Source organism: Haliotis asinina, chromosome 6 (assembly GCF_037392515.1).
Source record: "Haliotis asinina isolate JCU_RB_2024 chromosome 6, JCU_Hal_asi_v2, whole genome shotgun sequence".
Taxonomy (NCBI): Eukaryota; Metazoa; Mollusca; class Gastropoda; order Lepetellida; family Haliotidae; genus Haliotis; species Haliotis asinina.
In genome coordinates this window covers 26,327,592-26,349,406 of record NC_090285.1, presented here as the reverse complement: position 1 = coordinate 26,349,406, position 21,815 = coordinate 26,327,592, and the positions used below count along the sequence as shown (strand labels likewise).

Genomic DNA, 21,815 nt, shown 5'->3' with positions numbered 1-21,815 from the left:
TTTTCGCTATTACTGACTACATACAGCAATGTTTCAGTTTGAAATGCTGTATAGGTTGTGTCATAAACACCGATTCACCACTGCATGAGATTAACTATGTTCAACAAAGAAACAAATGCTAAACTGTCTCGATTGTTAAGATTCTTTTATTTTGATACAATTTTAATGTTGACAAGCAAACGCATATGTTCATATAGTGACATTAGACATTCATCTATGTCCTTATAATGTGTGATTTAGTGATTTAGAAATGCAACAACAAAATAAAAAGGATTCAAAGTGTGATTCATGCAATGCCTTGATACCAAACCTGTTATGTCACATTCATATAGATTCTAGATGGATAGAGACAAACATTTGCTGAACACTCTGAACCTTGAAAGATCTGCCAAAAAAATTCAAACTACATCTTATTTCAAATGTCAAATACATGGAATTCTACAGTTCAGTTTTTCTAGGTGTTTTACATTGAATTTCGTATCCATAAGAACAAGGACCACTATTGTTGCTAGGGAACTGATTATTCAGTTGAGGTGTGTGTCTAGCTGTCATACTTCATCAGTGACAACTTTGACTTTTCAGATGGATCCAGTAAATACAACCCAATGAAAACCCCAAAGAATTAAACAACAGTTAGCCTAACTTAAAGGTTGGTCAAGGCATGGAAATTATGAATGTGAGAGATCCAAGACTGGGAGTCTCTCAGCATGAGCAGAAGATCCCCAAGACCTCAGAGGTCCTGGCGCCAAGCCCCCAGGGGGACAGTATGTTGTCCTCCATGTCCGTCATGGATCATGATGGACAGACGGACGCACAGACAGATGACCAAGGGACGCAAGTTTCTGGCTTGGTCAGCAAACACAATGACACACACATCTCCGATGATATCTACGAATCCAGAGGGTCTGAAGGTGGACTATCTGAATCAAAAGATTCTGGATATGGATTAAGACTGGAAAAAAATGAACTGGGATCTCCAAGAGCTTCAAATAAGAAGAAACTCCTTCGGAATTCGCAGGCAAACATGTATCTGCCAAAGATCCCGGGTCCAAAACACTCAAAACTCAGCCAGGACACAAAACTAAAAGCATCCAAAAAGGTAAGATTTACCTGTTATAATTTACATAATAAATATTTTAATGGACATGTAAGGCATAAACATATTGGTCATGCATTTCACAATCAAAGGGTCCAAGATGTTTTAGCTAATTTTGATTTTCTTCACATTTTAACACTAGTGATATTATGATGATCAAAAATAATTGAAAATTGATCGATGGATTGAAAGTAATTATCAATTGTAGAACACATGTTTTCGATTAATCAGAATTTTTTTGTTTGAATACAACACACTTGAATGAAGTAAATTTGATGAATATTCACGAACAAACATGCACTTAACAATGTGAAGTTATGCACATTGTATTCATAGACATAGGATACTCATGAATGATGATATATATATTTAATGATATAGAATGAAATAATCAAGTGATGAAAAGATGACTGTAAATGTATAAATTGATAACCACTTTTATTGATTATTCACAATTCCAGTCTTTCTTGCATACATTCATTTAATACGCATTACAGTATTAGTTACAAAAATTTTGATAAGGACAATTTGGAGAAAAACTCTTAAAATGGGTGATAACATTAAAAATGTGTGTATATTGATTATAGTCAATAATCATGTACCACAAGTCCTCCAGTGGCTGATAGAGGGTTTGGTTTCCAACTCCCAACACTAGTTGACACCATGTCACAAAGTTAACACCATGTGACAAAGTTAACACACTGTCACAAAGTTAACACACTGTCACAAAGTTAACACCATGTGACAAAGTTAACACACTGTCACAAAGTTAACACCATGTCACAAAGTTAACACCATGTCACAAAGTTAACACCATGTCACAAAGTTAACACACTGTCACAAAGTTAACACACTGTCACAAAGTTAACACCATGTCACAAAGTTAACAATAGCACCATGGCACAAAGAATCAGAGCATAGCCTGAGTGATTTTCAAGCTGTTGTACCAAGCTGTTATGTCAACCAGATGTAAAAGGCATGGATAAAATGTATGTAATAGACTGAATGCGTTAATTATAACTTATATTCCTGTGTAAGAACACATCTTTATATCTATTTATATGTTTGTCTTTGCATGAGTACAAAGCCTTTCTGCAGGAATTAAGTGGATGTCACTGAAAAAAATGTTTTCAAATGATTTTGTGAAGTAGACTGTTTGACATGACACCTAAGTTCAGAAAACTGTCAGCAAAACACATGACTGATGTGTTAAAGGTCACATGCAACCAAAAAATCAAACAGAATTAAAACACATGTATCACTTATTCATGACATATAATATACTTTGCTGCTTTTAAAAAAACAAATAAACACAATTATAAGCGCACAATCGCGATTCAGAAGTGCAATATTCTGTACTTGGGCTTACTTCCCCCGAAATGAAGCCCTCGGGAGACCGAACCCAGTCATAGCGGGTGGATATGCACTTAAGTGTAACGATGGCTTCCGATTGGCTGTTTCATTTGCTGATATGCTGAGGGTTCATTGTGTGTACAGAAAGATGATCTGTTTGATGGGCATTTTAGAAGTATAGCCAGTCACATGAAAGTAAGATTCTTTATGGATAACAACTTCTTTTTGTGTACTTGATGCGTCGTTTCAGTATGGATTCATATATTGTTGTCAAACAAAATCATATACACTAAAAGAAGTCGTTATCCATGAAGAATGTATATAGAGATGTTGGGTTTGGAAAATACATGTTCTCTGAATTTGCGCTCAATCCAATAAAAAATCATGTCAGTAGAGATGGTAAACTACTGCGTGGCTGGAATCTGTCATTCGTCCAAGTACAAAGCAGGACTTGAAACTGACAAGAGTTTGCACCAGTTTCCGTCAGATCCAGTCATCCGAAAAAAATGAATGTAGTTTGTTTGCAACTCACAGACATAAAAACATGTCATGTGTATCACATGTGCCTAATTACATAATGTGGCAGAGACGGGACTCGGGTGCACGAGTCATAAATCAACTTATTTTCTTTATGTCGTATAGTCTGATAGGTGTTAAGTTCAAATTGCACGTGGTCAATGATTGAAGCTGTGTACTGTATGTTGTCTTTAGTAGACAGGCAGACCGACATATAGGTGTGAATAAACCAGACACTGAGCTTTCTCTGTGACAGAGACTGCTTACCACAATCAACAAGTTGTTTTACGTAACGAGTAGATTATTTACTTGTTTGTGTACACAACCAAGATCAGACTACTGCTCACGACCTCAGACGCTGGGAATGCATACTGTTTCAAGCTCCGCGAACCTATTTACTGCGCATGCGTTATGGACGCAGCGCAGCACAGCTGTTGAAACCAGTTTTCCCCCCAGCGCTGGGGGGAATTTAGTGAAACGTTTGAACTCGGATTTCGCGGGCTTTTTTTTCATTGCGTTTTTTTTTTTCAACTTTATAGGTTGAATTGGCATTTTTTATGATTTGTTTCAGTAAGTGCATGCCGAAAGGTACCAGAATCTGCAAAGTTATGTTTTACGTTGCATGTGACCTTTAAAATTATACTCTGTCATAGGAGTGTTGGAGACAGCATGGTGTCACATAGTTACTAGTCTAAAACCTTGCCTTGAGTACTGCAGCTTGAAACTGTCTGGACAATCAATTGTGAACTGACTTTGTCCATTCAGAAGAGCAAGTACTGATTGTCCAACATTCCCAGGCATTGCAATAAGTGAAGATCAGGGGTTAGAATCAATAATCAGTGATTCATCAGTGATAAGTATGAGATGGCTAACAAGATTTTGTGGTCAGGCTCACCTACATGGATTGACACATGTCATTGTAACCCAAGTGTGTAGAACGATGCTCATGCTGGTAATCACTGGATTGTCTGTTCCAGATTTGATTATTTACCACTGTCACATAGCTGGAATATTGCTGAGCACAGCGTAAAACTAAACTCACTCACTCACTCACGTTTCTTCAGGGTCATGTCCCGTACATAGTATAATCCCATCTATTCCAGTATAGGTCAGAATCAGTTGCAGTAGGAACTGTTTTAAAATAGTCAATGCTTCATCTATCTTGGGTTCTGTAGTGAATACATGATCCAGGAGTGTGACTTCTCTATGTCAAGGTTAAGACTGTTGCAGTGTTGCTGACTGTGATAGTAAACAACATTCATTCACCCTTGGTTCAAGTCCAGAATGGTGTTGTGTTTTAAACTGTGTTTGATTTGATACTTTTGGTCAGCATGGATTTTAGCTGACATTAAAATGATATGGTTTGCCGAGTCAGGTGAACCCAACTCAGTCACCAAGCTGGAACACCTTGATCACTGTGGGCATGGATGAGGCTGTTCTTGTCAGCCAGCTCTGTGTGTGGTGAAACATGATCCCCTGCTAATTTCCAGATCAGTATCTCAAAGTTCCTTCACCAAGGAGCCCATTGTGTTGCCGAAGACAGTCGGTCACTCAGTATAACTGGTTTGTGTTTTAATGGACTGTGACAGTGGATCCTGGGTAAATACTAGTTACAGGACAAGGAGAGACTGTTGGCCTGGGGGATTTATTACCACATCCTGTACCTGTAGGGAAGTTAGCTTGAATGTAACAGAAACACAAGCTTAACTACCATCATGATGACATGTACACCAAACACCAACAGTATACAGTCACAGAATATAGCAATATTCCCCTTGTTTTTGCTGGGATTTGAATATATACTGAAAGAAACAAGTAAAGGAACACAGAAAAACTCAAGCATTATTTTAATATTTTCCAGTTTTTCCATCACCTGCGTAGAATAGTGCTGTGGGAGGAAATCTGATAATAAATATAGGAACACTGGCATGAGTTAGTGTTACCTTGTTTGTTTCCTTCAGTATATGTAGGCCGGAGTTGGTGGTGCAACAGTGATTCTATATATTTCTTCCCAAAACACATGAATGTGTGATAACCTTTTGTCAAACCTTCTTGTCTCAAAGACAAGTGTGTAGACATCCTGCTTGTGCCAAGCTGAGAGGCACTGTCACTAACAGGTTTCAATCATTTTACACAAATGTGGCAAACTGAACACATGTAAGTCAAATTCAAATTTTTAACATTTGCAACATTTAGATTTATTTAAAGCTGTTTTCACTGTTTGGATATATAAGTTTTTAATCCTTTGAAACCAACTTGTGAAGTCTGTTGTTTAGCTAATAAGCTCAGGGCAATTAGTGTGTTGAGCACAGAGATCACTGAGGGGTAAGTACACAATGCCATTTAGAAAGTGGTCTAATGTAACATGCTATATTTGAAACTAATTTTCTTCGAAAAGTACAGATTCTAGAACTTTAAGGATTTGAGTCTCATCTAAGATCTGAATGTACATACTCAGAGAGGGGCACCCAGTCAGCACACAAAGTCGTCAAGCTAACCCACTCAGCCACCATGGTTTGCCCACAAACATGAAACTTCGACTTCTGGTAGTCTTCATAACATACTTTCTCTGGCTCAAACTCTCGAAAATAAAGTGACATGCCTTATTTGTTCGATGGACTTCCACACACAGTGCTCATTAGGTACCAAGCACTTATTGCACTTCCTAGGTGTACTGTAATTAACCCTCAGTGTTGTAAAAGTTAGGAACCATTCCTTAATGAATCTGTTTTTGAATCAAGGGAGAATAGATTTATAAGAAACATACCTGATGCTTATTAGAGACAGTGCTTATTAGAGGCCTTATTTTTTAAGCTGCTGATTTGCCACTGGTATTTATTTGAGGCTCGGTACTTATTACTGACTAGACACTTATTAGAGGAACTATGGTATATTAATGCACATTGAAAGTCAGAAACAGTATAAATAATGACATGTTATTTCAGGGGATACATTTTCTCAGTAAAATATTGGCATTGTGTATAAGTGGTGTTGACATTGTTATTTAAGGGTGATGCTTTTATAGTTGCAGTAAGAGGATATATTTTGTTTACAGTGACCCTTACACAGCCCAGATTATGTCTTAGCTTAAAGTGCATTCATGTCAAGCATTGTACATGGCTTAGAATTTGTTTCGATAGAGATGACAATGAGTCTGTTGTTAGGTGACAAAGAATTTATGGCATATTTGTTCAATGATTTAAATTTCATTGCAGTGATATTGTACTTTCATAGTTTTTTATGCGTTAATTTTTGTTTAGTGAATAAGTTCAATTATTTTGTAAACCTTTGTTGTAGTTTCAAGCATTACATATTTGCTACAAAACATATGCTCCTTTTAATGCCCATGATACTTGTCCCACCTGGAGCTGGCACATATTAACACACCAACAGCAGGCAGGTAACTTCTTGTGTTTGTCCTTTGGAAATTATTGTCTATGGAACCTAATGTTTGTAAAATATCTTGATAACAACTTGATAACAATATGTCACTTAAATATTCCGATACTACGATTTTGTGTGATCATGACAGATACAGTGTTATATAATGACACAAAACTATCAATTTTTTTTTCACTAGTGATACAATACTGTCATTGATCATAAGAGACACAATGTCAGTGTTTGATCATAAGAGATACAGTGTCATCAATAATTAATTATAAGTGATACAATACCATCACTATGGAATCATAAGACATTATGATACTCTCAATGCTTGATCATAAGATATGTATTAAAACAATGTTTGATCATAAGAGATACAAATGTCAATGTTTGATGATAAGAGGTACAATACGTCATTGGTCATATGAGATACGATATCATCGATGTTTGATCAGAAGTGATACAGTACCATCATAGTTTAGTCACAAGAAAAACAATACCATGATTGTTTGATCACAAGAAATACAATACCATGATTGTTTGATTACAAGAGATACAAAACCATCATTGTTTGATCACAAGAGATACAATACCATGATTGTTTGATCACAAGAGATACAATACCATCATTGCTTGATCACAAGAGATACAATACCATGATTGCTTGATCACAAGAGATACAATACCATGATTGTTTGATCACAAGAGATACAATACCATCATTTTTTATCACAAGAGAAACAATACCATGATTGTTTGATCACAAGAAATACAATACCATCATTGTTTAGTATTTGCATGTAACAGTATGAGCAGAACCCAGTGCCTGTTGTCAGCTGCCATGACTGTTAACAGTAATGTCTCAAAAGATGCATGCAATACTCCATTTCACAGCACACAGATCTTGCACCTTCTCAGTGTGTACAAGCGAAAGGAACAAATCTGGTCATATATCAGGTTTATTGATGAGTTCATATTGATAATCACTGATCTGTTAGATGTGCCTGTTCCATTCATGAACAAGAATACAGCCTAGGATCTAGTGCTGACCTCTGAAAGGAAGCTAATAACAGTCCAAGGTTTGTGTGTGTGCACACAACACACCAGGGCACATCCACACCAGCTGACATAATGTGGTTTAATATCTGGAGGGTCACAGCTGTGTGAATGTGTGGACTCAGGCTGCAGTAATAGGTCTGGTAACAGGCTCTGGTTATTGCCCCAGACTATCAATAGGTTGGAGATAAGCAACCCCTATTATGGTTATGGCACTGCTTATGCCTTACAACTAGATATACATGTGAGATTTGTATGATCATTTGCCAGTTCTGTGTTGACAAAAGCCCAGTATGTTCGAGAAGTCTAGAATATTTAGATGTCCTTATACACCAGAAGGAGCAGGACCACGTTTTTGTATATCATTTCACATCAGAGAAATCACATCCTTTGTGGATATCTATACTCACGAGTAGGGCAGTACATCCTTTTTGGATATCTTAGTTCACCAGTAGGGCAGAACAACTTTTGAGGATATCTTAGTTCACCAGTAGGGCAGTACATCCTTTATGGATATCTTAGTTCACCAGTAGGGCAGTACATCCTTTATGGATATCTTAGTTCACCAGTAGGGCAGTACATCCTTTTTGGATATCTTAGTTCACCAGTAGGGCAGTACATCCTTTATGGATATCTTAGTTCACCAGTAGGGCAGTACATCCTTTTTGGATATCTTAGTTCACCAGTAGGGCAGTACATCCTTTATGGATATCTTAGTTCACCAGTAGGGCAGTACATCCTTTTTGGATATCTTAGTTCACCAGAAGGGCTTTACATCCTTTTTGGATATCTTAGTTCATCAATAGAGCTGTATCTCCTTTTTGGATATTTTTGCTTATCAGAAGGACAGTACATACATTTTGAATATCTTTGCTCACCAGTATGGCAGCGCATTCCTTTTAGACCTCCTTTCACACCAAGCAGGAGTACATGTTGTTTTGATACAACTTCCACCCAAGGTGTAGCAGGTGGTATTAGGGTGCCCTTTCACTTCACTGAGGCCTGTGTAAGTCAAAATGACAAAACATCTCTGATGTCCTTGTTTTCTTACATGCAATATAATTAAGGGTTTCTTAAACCGCAGAAATCAATGATTCATTGTAAATTTATGCATTTGCTTCCTGTATTGCTACTACGATCAGTGAAGTCACCTGTACAATTTTTGCATTTGAATCCTTATATCTTGGATTTAAAAAAAAAAATGATAGATGATAATTGAAAGCCCGAAATTGTCTAGACAAAATGTCAGGCTACATTAGGATGTGTGCTTCTTAGTCTTTTGTCTTACAGTCTCTGAACTATTCTCACAGCCCTTACTTAGTACAATGCTATTGCTTTTGATTTGTCAAGTTTCGATTTTTAAGTCCTACCTTCTTGGCTTTCCTTGACAATGTAATTGGAGTAGTTTGTTTATTGCAAAATTATTTATTTTCAGAGCCTAAATGTTAGTCTAGCTTGTTGGCAAGGTATGTTCATGCAGGCGCTGAACTGGGTAGGCTTTCACTCTGCTGCTGACTTGACCAATTAGTTTATGGCTTCTTAAACATGTGAAGTGAGTATTCTGATTACTTGCAGCACTACTACTGCTGGTATTGTGGTCTGTACAAGGATATGTATTGTCGCAGGGTTGTGGCATGATTCTACACAGTTGTTTGAAGCCAACTTTCCAAAAACATGTAAGTCAATGACCAGGGATTCTATTACTGTCACATTTATAAATGGTGTTTCTTCAGTGTGTTTTACCACTTATCAAAGACATACATTGTTTCACATTTGGGAATCTGGTGTTCCTTTCTTTACCCTTTTTCTTGTGCATGCAGAAAATACACTGGGATGCCTCCCATACAAGTCCTTGTGATGAGATGAATTTTAAGTAGAGGCTGTTTGGGAAATAAATGGATATATATGGAGGCTGTCTGGAAAATTAATGGATACTTATAGAGACTGCTGGAAATAAACAGATACATATAGAGACTGTGGGGAAATAAATGGATACATATAGAGACTGTGGGGAAATTAATGGATACATATAGAGACTGTGGGAAAATAAATGGATACATATAGAGACTGTGGGGAAATAAATAGATACATATAGAGACTGTGGGGAAATTAATGGATACATATAGAGACTGTGGGAAAATAAATGGATACATATAGAGACTGTGGGAAAATAAATGGATACATATAGAGACTGTGGGGAAATAAATAGATACATATAGAGACTGTGGGGAAATAAATAGATACATATAGAGACTGCTTGGAAATAAATAGATACATATAGAGACTGTGGGGAAATAAATGGATACATATAGAGACTGTGGGAAAATTAATGGATACATATAGAGACTGTGGGAAAATTAATGGATACATATAGAGACTGTGGGAAAATTAATGGATACATATAGAGACTGGGGAAATAAATAGATACATATAGAGACTGGGGAAATAAATAGATACATATAGAGACTGTGGGGAAATAAATAGATACATATAGAGACTGTGGGGAAATAAATAGATACATATAGAGACTGGGGAAATAAATAGATACATATAGAGACTGTGGGGAAATAAATGGATACATATGGAGGTTGTGTGGAAAGTTAATGAATACACAGGAAACACTTTTTACTGCTCTGTGTGACAACAGGATTGACCTTGGTGAGAACAGGATTTACTTGTGTTACTCAGCATGTTCAGTACAGATTTGTTGCTGTTGCAGATGTGTGCATTGGGAAACATAATGAAGTTTATGGGAGTCTTTGCTCATCCCATGAATTTAGAAACTATTTTGGGGATAACGTTGTGAAAAATCATAATAATATTACAATGTTAAGATGATGTCAGATTATGCTCATATCACATGTCCCATAAGCCAAACTTAACCAGTTACCCCATGTACCCGGATCCGGCCATGAGTCTTGAGTCCAGTTCAAACAATGCAGACAGGATTATAACTTCTTTTTTGTGGATTTATTGTATGTAAATATGTAAGTATGAAACTTAATAATGACTGAAAGCAAACTATTTTGAATAATGAAAACTGTATATTTTGATCATTTCTAACAAAGTGACTGTAATCTTCGTAAACTTTCAGGCAGGTGTACCACTAACCTGTAAGATCATCCTGACAGGTCACTAACGACCCCCCCAAAAAGTACTTTCATGAAATTGTGTCTCATAGATAAGCAAACCCCCTTCCAGAGACTGCTGTTTTTTGGGTCCTCAAACTTTAGCTAATAGACAGCAATATATGGTAGTCGACACTTTATCTGATATGCAGAAATCCTGCATCAAAGTGTTGAAGAAAGACCCTATAACAGTTCAAACAGGGATGTCACAAGTCTTTTACCTGGAACTCACAAGGGGATGAGCATCGATTGTGGGTGAATGTTTGAGAGTGTTGTTGCATGAGCTGTTTGATACAAAGGGGAATAAACAGTGTTGAAGTGTTTGGGGCATTCAGTGCAGTGTGGTACAATGGTAAGTCAGCACTGACTGTAAAGGAATACCTTTTATATATAAGACTTCTGCCAAATCCTTGTGTTTGATGTTTCACCGAATGCTTTTTACTTTGAAAGGACAAAACACAATCTCAACAGAGAAATGTGGAAGGCCAGTGTTGGTCAAGCAGCTTGCATGTCGCTTCTTAGCCCAATAACAAACAAGCTGGAGTCAGCTGATGTTATCAACTAAAAGCTGCTTGAGATGTTATTGGCTGACCTGCCTGTACATGTGATGGTTTCTAGGGGTAAGATATACTACTGTCAAATGACCTAGTGTTCCTTATAACCGATTAAGTGACAGATGAAACAACATCTGGAGTTCTGCTAAAGTCCATGGATGTAGAAAATGTGGATGAAAGTGCAAGCCAATATCCTTAATATGCCAACATCAAACACCTGTGTCTCTCACACATCAATCTGCAGCAGTTAACTTTGAATTATGTGTGTTGGCATTCATTTAACAATGTGTATACATTCATAAATATGTACTCCAACTTCATACAAACTCCTGCTCCAATCTGATAAATTATTTCTTCTAGAAGGGGTCAAATTCAATTGCAGACTTGTCAAAATGAATGCTTGATCAATAACTGCAGTGTTTAAAACTCCCAAAATTCCAAGCCAGACAGCCAGACATGTAACAATTGCCATTCTGGACACAAACATGCCTGTCCAGTTCTCAGTAATACAAAACAACAAAGAAATCAGGCTTCTGAATACTTTACTGTATGTATTGTAACATCAAGGCTAAGCTACATGGCCTGGTTTAGAAACTAGAAATCTGTTTCACTTTTTGCCTCACAATCAAGATCAGAGGAAATGATTCATGAATCTGTATGTTCATGTCATTTTTCTCAGCAGCAGCAACACGGACATCATCATTAGTAGTTGGATGCTACTGAATCCTTCAGAGTTGTAGAGGTAAAAAAACAAACTACCAGACCACTGAACAGGCTACTTTTGAAATTGACTGACTGAGATGAAAACAGACCATTCTGGATGTCAGACAGGCGGGAATTTTAAACACTGATAACTGTTTGATATTTGATGAGTTCCTGTCAGTTTTTTACAGAAATATCACTTCTTTAAATGCAGTAGTGACTAATAACACTCAAATGTCTTGCTAACATACAGTCATGGGACATAAGTGTGTGTACGTTAACATAGGTTGTTCATATTGTTGATAATTCTTTGTATCAAAAGTAGTTTTTCAGGTATATTTGAGAGAAAATATTCATTACCTTGACACATATAACCTGTTTTATCTTAAATCTACAACACTAGACTTAATGTTTTGGGTCTGTACTCAACTGACCAAGTTTCAAGAGGTTAACTGTTTTTTACTCATTATGCCACAGACTTTGAACACTGAACACTTGCTTGTTTTATTGTCAGCCAGACTGTTGTACAGACGCAGGAAGATTACAACGCATGATTATAAGATATACGTAAAAGGACCTCTTTTTACAGATTTGCACTTGAAATGATAGTTTTTAAAAGCACAGCATATGTTTAGCAAATATATTTACAGAGTTTCAGTAACTATTGCTTAGATGTATTATAAAACATGTGAGAACTGTCAGAAAATGTTGTTTGCAACTGAAATCCCCAGGCCTATGTCAGTGAAGTGGTGGCTGTTCCCCAAGTGAGCTTTGTTGTTGAGTACAAGCTCAGATTAACATTTTATGTTATTTATTGGCTACCTACTAAGATGTCTCTGTTTTGTGGCGTTTCGTGCCTGCGCTATATGATAGGCATTTTTCATTATACACTGTAGGTACAGTGTCCATGAGGGCAAGATATTATACTAAAAGCCTTGAAGTTATTAAATACAATGTACTTTCACTATCATTACCCCCATGTTTATATGGACACATAAAATCCCCGTATTCATTTACCTGAGGCAAAGGGAAATAACTCTTTAGTGTTTATTGACAGATTGTGGTGTGCTGACTGCCTGGCATCAATCAGTTGCTTTTTGATTTACAGAGGGTCCAGGCATGTAGCCATTAATTGTTCCTTTAGGTAGCTTCGAAGTCCCGCCAATAATAGCACTGAGGGGACAGTCAGTAGAGTGCACATTCAACCACCGTCAGTACGGTGCTAGTCACTGACTTATGGTTTACTGTAAGCAGGATGGATGGAAGCAAAGTGTCTCAAGTCTTGGTGTGAAATGATTGATTAGACTGATTGTTTTATTGAAATATGTAGGCTCACAACCAGATTTATGCAAGGTAGCTCTATGGCCGAAATGCGAAAAGCACTAAAGTGGGACCTAAAATGGTTGAGAAAAGCACTAGAGGGGGGAAGTAAAATGGTCAAGAAAAGCACTGAATTTGGGAAGTGAAATACAATAGGGATTATTGCAGGAGGTGTGGTAGTATTTCATGTATTGTACTTTGAAAAGTGTGTTAATACAATTATAAATAATATGAACTTACCTTTCAACACTTTTTATTTATCCAGTTTATTAAACCAGTGATAGGTGAACAATAGCTTATTTCTACAAAGCCGTAAAGTTAGTTAACAAGTACTGTTTTTCTTTTTCATATTCCCAGTAAATAAAAATGTAATTTTTTGTACAGACAGGTGTAAGTTTCTTATTGAGTGGAGAAACAGAAAATTGAGTGAGTTTAGAGCCGTGTCGTGTTATCATTTTGGAAACTACTTGTTATATATTAAAACATATATATATAAATATATGTGAGTTTCAGATATATGAAAATAGCCACAAACATATACACTCAGGATATGATATGCTCTCACCTTTGATGTAAGTGGTCTGTTGTATCTCCAAGTGCTTGAAATTTTTGCCTATCAAGCTTAGATTCTGGGTTCAGTCCTCACATGGCTACAGTGTAGAAGGCTCAGTTACTGATGTCCGTCCATATTATTATAGTGATATTGCAGTAGGTGCCATAAGCATCATACTGTCAGTGACAAAGGTGCCATTTCACTCATGAAGGACTAGCAGAATGATTCTGCAGGATATCAGCAACAAGATCTAAGCTGACAGCAGGATTGTCTCCAGATTAGGACGTAATTGACTGCAATCCGGTGACGGAGTTATTGAATCTTGATAAGCAAACGATCATGTTACCAGCCAACTGCTTGTAAAGAATACTGAAAAAATCCTTTTGTTGCAAACAACTGTGGGTTGACCTGAGGTATTATACATCTGACTCAGGTAATTTATTATGTAAATGCTTGTGTGTGCCACCCAGTGTTTCAATACTTATCTCAGTTCTGTGTGTGACAAGTCATTCAAACAGTGTATAACACTGATTCTGTAATTTGACAACATACCACAAACTGCTTCAACCCAGCAAGCTTTATCAGCACACATTTCCACTGTGACATGATAATCTTTGAACCCTATTTCAAATAAATTTGGATAAATGTATTATTGATTATGTTTAAAGCTAGGAACATTGCTGAACGATTTGTTTATGGTGAAACCTGGCAGGACATACACTGTAATTTTACAATGATGTAAATAATCTGTTCTGAAATTGTACACCTGATTTCATCTCCAATTTGATAATGAAATGTTTACTCTATGTGTTGTGATTTATTTTATTTGAAAAGTATTGAGGAATGTGTTCAGGCTGGTATAGTATCTGTGTTGATGAGACATAAAGTGTTAAGTATCCCCCAAGGTGTGCATTCTTGTAACGGCAGGTAGTAGTGTAATCAAAGTCACAGCCCACTGCTCAAATAGCCCGGCCACAGTGGGATCAGATTTCAGAATATCTATTGACAATCACGTCTGCCCTATCAACCGGAGCATCTTGACTGACAACATGCTTTGTTTAATGCCAACGCTCCGTAAGAAGGGACGAAGCAAATCGTCAATTGAGCTTGTCCGCATACGTTATAGTTTCCAAAACATCGATGCTGACACTCCAAGACGTCCCCATACGGTTGCTATGCCAGCCATAACACAGTTTGTGTTGGAGGGGACTAAACTAGAGACTCCAAAGGTATTTAAATATTCTATTTGACATGTTTTGTGCACAGATTTCATTCTGGTAAGAGCCTATTTATTGATGTAGTCAGAGGGTGGCTGGGGGAAGGATTTCTCCTCTGAGATTTGCTGTCATGTTTACTATGTATTTATCATATGATGTTATTTTGTGTATTTACAGTGATTTAGATTTTATGGTGTCAGGAATTTATTTGTAATTTACACCAAGATATAATTCTTAACATAATATATTTTTCACAAAGGTGTTTTTTTTTCAATATAGGTATTTAAACTGAACTGGAACCATGACTATGGTGGTAGGCTGTAGTTATCCTGTAAACTATGTATATAATGAACATGTCCAGGGTTGAGCAATGCAAAGACTTGTGGGGATAAGTGTCATTTGAGAAGTATTATGTTTCCAACAGTGTTGAAAATGGTATTCCTTCAAGCAATAAGGTTAAATTACTGGTAGACAGTAACAAGTATCTGTCAGTTCATATACATGCAGTCTGCTATTACTCCTACCAAATTTAGTAGTGCATTACTGCAGTATTTCAATACCGTCAGAGCTGTAGGAAGGTGTGTTAACTACCCATCCAGTAGTAGGTTTTCAGTGTGGGTTTTTCCTAAGTAAATCATGAGAAGTTGGCCAGAGTTGATTCTGGTATCATGATCATGGAGATGCCGGCTCCAAGATAAGTATTGGATATGCATCATTATAGTGTCCAATAAGTCAAGCCAAGTTCAATGTTTAACTTCGTGTCCTGTTTGTATCATATAATGATGTATGTGGTCGAAGTAGTGCACCTGAACTTGTGCAAGAGATTTTCAAGTAAGGCACTCTGTCGTTCACTTTATGATGCCCATGTAGAATGGACCAGGCACACTGCAGCATAGTTAGATATGTCAATGGCTGACTCAGCGAAGAACAGATGGTTTAACTGTCACTTATCCTTCATGCAGTGTACATTCTTCTCCAGATCCAGCCCCTGAATGGCCGAAGCAAGGCTCAGGATGAACTAGACTTGGATGTGAATCCTGAATCTGTTCCCTTCCTACCTCAGAACTTCATGTAAGTTTTTATCGTTTTATGTGTTTCATTACGTCCATGCTATGAGCTGATTGGTTTACAAATACATATTCAGGAAGTCGATGTTCTACTTAAATATGCATCTGAGAGCAACCAGCAGGTAAGTTTTCACACATCTTACAGTGTTGTCTCACACAGCTGCTTTGTTGTTGATATTCTTATCTCATTTAACACATTTATCTACTAATGGGTCTACCAATTCCTTCTTTCTTCAAGGTCGTCCACAGTTTTGAAGAAAATAGCTGTTCCAAAGCGTCATTTGGACACTTTTGGAGGAATGGAGTATAACGTGACTGGGCGACGTGGCGTCATTCTTCACACGGACAGATACCAGGTAGCCTGCAAGTGTTGCTGCTGAGATTACACAATATGTTGAGATGATTGTTATAGTGCCAGAAGTCATGTCCTCAGGCAGAGACTAAAACCACTTGTCCACTTTCGTACAGAAAGCCTGTGTATACAGGGTCACTCGAGACATAGAGAGCAGAGATTCATCTTCGTTTCCCAAATCTTTCCCTTTGCAGGCACATTGTGTAGTATCTTTTTACAATTTATGTTCAAATTTGTGGTTCAGAATACCAGATATTTATACAGTGTTTTTACGTACTGTTTAATTCTATAATGTAAATATTTACTTATGATGTCTCACTCTACTGTATTATGTCTCTCAAGCAAAAAGTTGAAAGGTTGATTGCAAAACAATCATTAGAAGACCTTGAAATGCCTCACCTTGACTGTTTTGAGCAATGTGTATATGAAGGAGAGCTGTATTAGATATGAACAATATGTCACAGTTTATGTTTACTTCAACTAGATGTACATGTTTCCTGACCACTATTTCTTCTTTGCAGTGGGCCTCATTTCGACCTCTGGATGGGTATGTTTATACTGTTGGTTTTTATGATGTATTAATTGTTGGTGATAAGATTGTTAACAAAAATATTTACTGGGTAGGTACATATTGTGTGTTTTTTTCATGGATTTTTAATGTGGTGTAAATTGGTGTTACAATACTCTTTCTGTCAATATTATAGATAAAAAACTATTAATATAAAATATATGACCATTTTTGTGATTGTAAGCAAAAACTGAGTTGATTGTATATTATATGCACATGCATGCAGGCATATATTTTGTCATGCACTCGCATGTATCCAAAGTGATATGAGTGTATGAGTTTAGTTTTACACTGCACTCAGCAATATTCCAGCCATATTGCAGCAAGCTGTAAATAATTGAATCTGGACCAAACAATGGCAACTGGGATATGATGACATGTCATAATTGAGTCTGATCGCTTTAGGTGCCTCTTACAACAAGCATGGGTTACTGAAGGCCACTTCTAACCCAGACCCTCATGAGACAAAGTAGTATGAACCTAATACATGCACTTGATATTAGTGCACATGTACCAATATCGTCAAATGTAAATGCTAATCTACTGTTATTCCGAAAAGACCTAGTAGTATATTATTGTAGTATTTGACTACACTGACTGTCATAGCAATATGTTATGAAGTATGTACATTTCTCCAGGGGGCACTGTTTACAAATGTAGTAGCTTCACACACTATCTAGTTTAAACTATTTAGTGGAATTACAGGGGTTGAAATAACCTATTGCCCTATGTCCCAGTCTAGTGTTTCTTTCTGTCATGCAAGCAAATTTGTATGTGATGCTGTACCAGTGTCCAGTGAATGTTCCATTGTTAATTATCGGCTAGTATTAGCATAGTGGAAAAATTATCAGGGCAAGTGATTTTACAAGTGATGATATGTGACTGTACATGTGATGATATGAGACAGTTCATGTGACGATATGTGACAGTATATGTGATGATATGTGACAGTATATGTCACGATGTGTGACTGTACATGTGACTGGGTTTGTAACTGTAGGTGACTGTACGTGTGATGATATGTGATTGTACATGCAACTAGGTATATGACTGGGTTTGTCACTGTGTATGTGACTGTTTGTGACTGTACATGTGACTGTGCAGGATGAGCCAGCGAGATCGTCTACTGGCAGAGCTTCTGTACATGGAGAAACTGCGAGGAGTGAAGCGGAGACGAGAGGTGCTGCCTCACCGAGCACAGCTCGATCTTGTCATGGGCGGCAAGAAGATTGAAATGGAAGAGAGGTATACATATATATATATACTCATGAAATGGACTTTATAATTACACCTTGATCATCATGTATCAGTGGAGAATTTTATGGCCAACTGTTGTCATTTGGGCCCAATTCACTTTAAAATATCAGCAGTGATTCTTTTAGCGAAGTAGATTGTGACATGAAGTGATGGACTCAGGTAACAACAGTTAACTGTTCCATGTTCAGTCGACACAGTTGTTCATCCTTCAACTGAACCATGGAAATGTTTGAAGGCAACATAAAAACCCTTCCTTTGTCAGCATCAATGAAGTCCCTGTATTTATCAATATCTGAGCTAAAGTTACCTTGCTGGAATTCTGTCGATAAGTTGGTCTTTACTTACCTGTAGAAATAATGTAGGCCTGACTACATGTACTTCACATGTGGGAGGTTAGCCCAGTGGTTAATGTGTTCACTCGTCATGCCGAAGAACCGGGTTTGATTCTTGACTTGAATACAGTGTGTGATGCCCATTTCTGGAGAACCCTACCATGACATTGCTGGAATACTGCTGAAAGTGGGGTAAAAACATGTTCACGAACTCATTCACGTCAGCAGTCCCCTATATCTACCTGTAGTAAAGCTGCAGGCCAGGGTACCATTGTACAAAGCTACCTCATAAGTCTGTGTTTATGGTATGGGAGTTTCAGTCACCTCAGCACTAAGATCACTTTGTATGACAGCAGCCTGATTACTCCTGATGTGGACTTTTCTGTTGCATTGCAGACTGGATTGGTTGACCTGTGACATCTGTGTAGTGAACTTTGATGTTGCAGATATTTGCACCAAAACCCCCTGTTCACCACTGTTCACTTAGTAGTTACTGTCGACCTCATGATCTGATATTCCAGGTTTGATATTGCAAGAGAGATCCAGAAGCTGAAGTCTCTAGTCTTGCCTCAGAACGCCAAGGACCTCTTCCATGGACGTGGATTTCGTCTGCCAGAGTAAGTTCTAGAATACAGAAAGGTTGAACTGGAAACTGTTATGATCACAGCAAACTACACTCAATAAAGCACAGTGTGCTGACACTCTGCATATGGAGTTCCTTCATTATCACTGAACAATTCCATGATGAAATCATCAGAAGTCACAATGCCTATACCTGGAGTGTGTCAGCGCAAGATGTCCAAGTAGTCTCTAAAATACAGGATACAGAGTCTGTATATTTACTGTGGTTGAGAAAATAGTTTAATATTAATGAATGTCTAATTTGCAATGGTTAAGCTTATGGTTAAGCTTTTTCTTTCATTCAGAATACAAATTTGATGTTTGCAACATCACTGTCCGTGAAAACAGAGAATCTATATGTAATGATTCTGTCAATGACAATATAAAAAAATATGTCTTTTTGAATGTTCGAATCACTTTTCATTGTCCCGATTTAAACATGCTTCAATATGTGCCAGTGTTGAAAACAATGTTTGATTTGAACTTGTTTTCCTATAGTAAAGGTCATTGTTGTAGATCATCATTCCTTTATGGTAAGGAAGCAGAATCATGCAACATTTACAATTTAAACTTCATCAGTCCCCTTCACCATGTACAGTGTCTAACATCACCATATAATTGTACAAGGTAATAGGTTGTCACTTACAATCCATATCGCTGGACACACTATGACGTGGAAGGGGAATTCTACTTTCAGGAGCCATGGTTCTGTCAACCCGAGAGGCCGGCCATACGACATTACAGAGGAAAGTATGTACCCTTTACACCCTTGAACAAATATATGTCCTGAGACTGTAAACACACAAATATGTGTTGTCCATCTGTGTAAATGCTTTGTTATGTGTTGTCAGACTGCAAACACTTAAATGTGTGTTGTCCGTCTGGGTTAACACTTTTCAATGTGTCGTCAGACTGTAAACACACAAACGTGTGTTGTCCATCTGTGTAAATGCTTTACTATGTGTCGTCAGACTGTAAACACTCAAATGTGTGTTGTCCATCTGTGTAATCACTATTGTGCATCCTCAGACTGTAAACACTCAAACGTGTCGTCCATCTGTGTAAACATTTGCTATGTGTTGTCAGTGTGCGTTAACACTGTAGAATGCATGTTCTTATTGACAAACACCAAGTCTATTTAAGCCATGTATTTTGTGCTGTCAGTTGAGATTATTCATGTGTTCCCTTTCCCTAGGGCGGCGGGCAGGTACCTTGTACAGTGTAGTATTTTATATTCGTATCAGTCACACAAGTCTGTTATGTCAGACTTTTACTTTCAGTGGACTTTGAGATAAAGAGTCACTGATGAGTTGCACTTGTGGAGCATATCTTCATGATTGACTTTTGCAACCGTGAAACTGAAAGAGCCCAGAATTGTGAACCTAGTAGACATTTTTGAGTTGTTCAAACACGACCAGCTACAAACTCTCAGGGCGAGTGACATGATGTTCACATTGGTGTCTCGAAAGTCTCGAAAGGTTTCTAACATGGCTGTATTATTTTGAAGAGGATATCAGTAGTATAGATGCATATGAGAATGTAAACAAAATAATTACAAACATGAACTTTACCATTTGTTTTGACACAAACAACTTTTCAGTAGTATTGAAAGAGACATCCTAACTTAGGATATATTTTCCTAGATAATAACCTAGGTAATACTTTTTTTGCACTTTGTGACTAAACATAGCTTTATGAGATCTTAACTCACAAAAACTAGGTAGTTAGCACTCACACACTGATGTAGAACAGTTTTCAAAATATCCTGCATGATTCTGTTGTGCATCCTTGAGAGTCGACGATCCTTTTGACATATATTCAGATTTAAGACACAAATCCTTTTCCACTCATGTCGATCTAGGAAATACTGATATATGTACATGAAACTTGTCTTTATTATGGTAGTTGTTGGTGATGATGGTTTGGTCATATAAACTGTGTTTGAATAGAACTAGACATGATGTACATCCTGGATACCAGTGCTAGTGTTACTGGTCCTGGTGAAGGATTTGAGACTCAGTTCCAAGAGTTCTGTTGACATCTTTCATCTCAGTTATTCTGACTGAGTAGAGATCCCATCTGGAGCATACCTCTCATATCTCAAAGATTAGAAACTATCATGATTAGTCTCAAGGCAATGGTGTTGGACTAAATGGTAGACATAAAGTAAATTGCTGCCAGAACATTTCTCACCCATTTTTTGATAAATGAAGGTTAAGATGGACAATCTATTCCTGATAGAAACCATTGATCTTTGTACACGTCAAAAACAGCAGCATTTGTAGTCTTATTATATTGTATTTGCGTTGGTATGTGAGATTTCAGTGTAGTCCATGAGCCACTGAAACAATGTATACAGAATGTAGCAAAGCATTGCCAGGGTTGTAGCTTTATATAGACCCAGTTAATGAGAAATTATGTCAGAGGGATTTTTTTTCCATTTTTATTGCAACAGTAAAATAATAATCTCTGTACTAATTGTGGATGTTTTAGTTTCGGCGTCGGCGCCAGCTTTAATGCAGCAGCCAATAAGGATGAACCCAGGCTTCCTCTCTCAGCGTCAGTCTTCGCAGCAATCAGTCTTCACCTCAAGTAAAATGAAGAAACGAGGACAGTTACCAAGCTTAAATAGAGGCCGTGGTCAGGGTTTACTTAATTTCATAGGATGTTTTGTTTCTAGACAGCATTTTACTATTACACATATAAAACACCTTGTACACTTCCCAAGGCTCATGA

At 37.4% G+C, this 21,815-nt stretch overlaps 1 protein-coding gene across 2 annotated transcripts in view; it reads left to right on the top strand.

The window, feature by feature from the left end:
- The first annotated feature begins 582 nt into the window (after positions 1-582).
- LOC137286630 (uncharacterized) overlaps positions 583-21,815 on the top strand; it is a 35,963-nt gene continuing 14,730 nt past the window's right edge. The window contains exons 1-8 of one of the 2 annotated variants that reach the window (XM_067818582.1): positions 583-1,099; positions 15,862-15,953; positions 16,188-16,305; positions 16,823-16,848; positions 17,974-18,114; positions 18,980-19,075; positions 19,777-19,829; positions 21,573-21,719. In XM_067818582.1, coding sequence (XP_067674683.1) covers positions 662-1,099; positions 15,862-15,953; positions 16,188-16,305; positions 16,823-16,848; positions 17,974-18,114; positions 18,980-19,075; positions 19,777-19,829; positions 21,573-21,719 — 1,111 coding nt within the window. In that variant the 5' untranslated portion in view covers positions 583-661. Of the gene's footprint in view, positions 1,100-14,625; positions 14,895-15,861; positions 15,954-16,187; positions 16,306-16,822; positions 16,849-17,973; positions 18,115-18,979; positions 19,076-19,776; positions 19,830-21,572; positions 21,720-21,815 lie in introns of those variants that run through there. The other variant, XM_067818584.1, reaches the window with a different exon arrangement.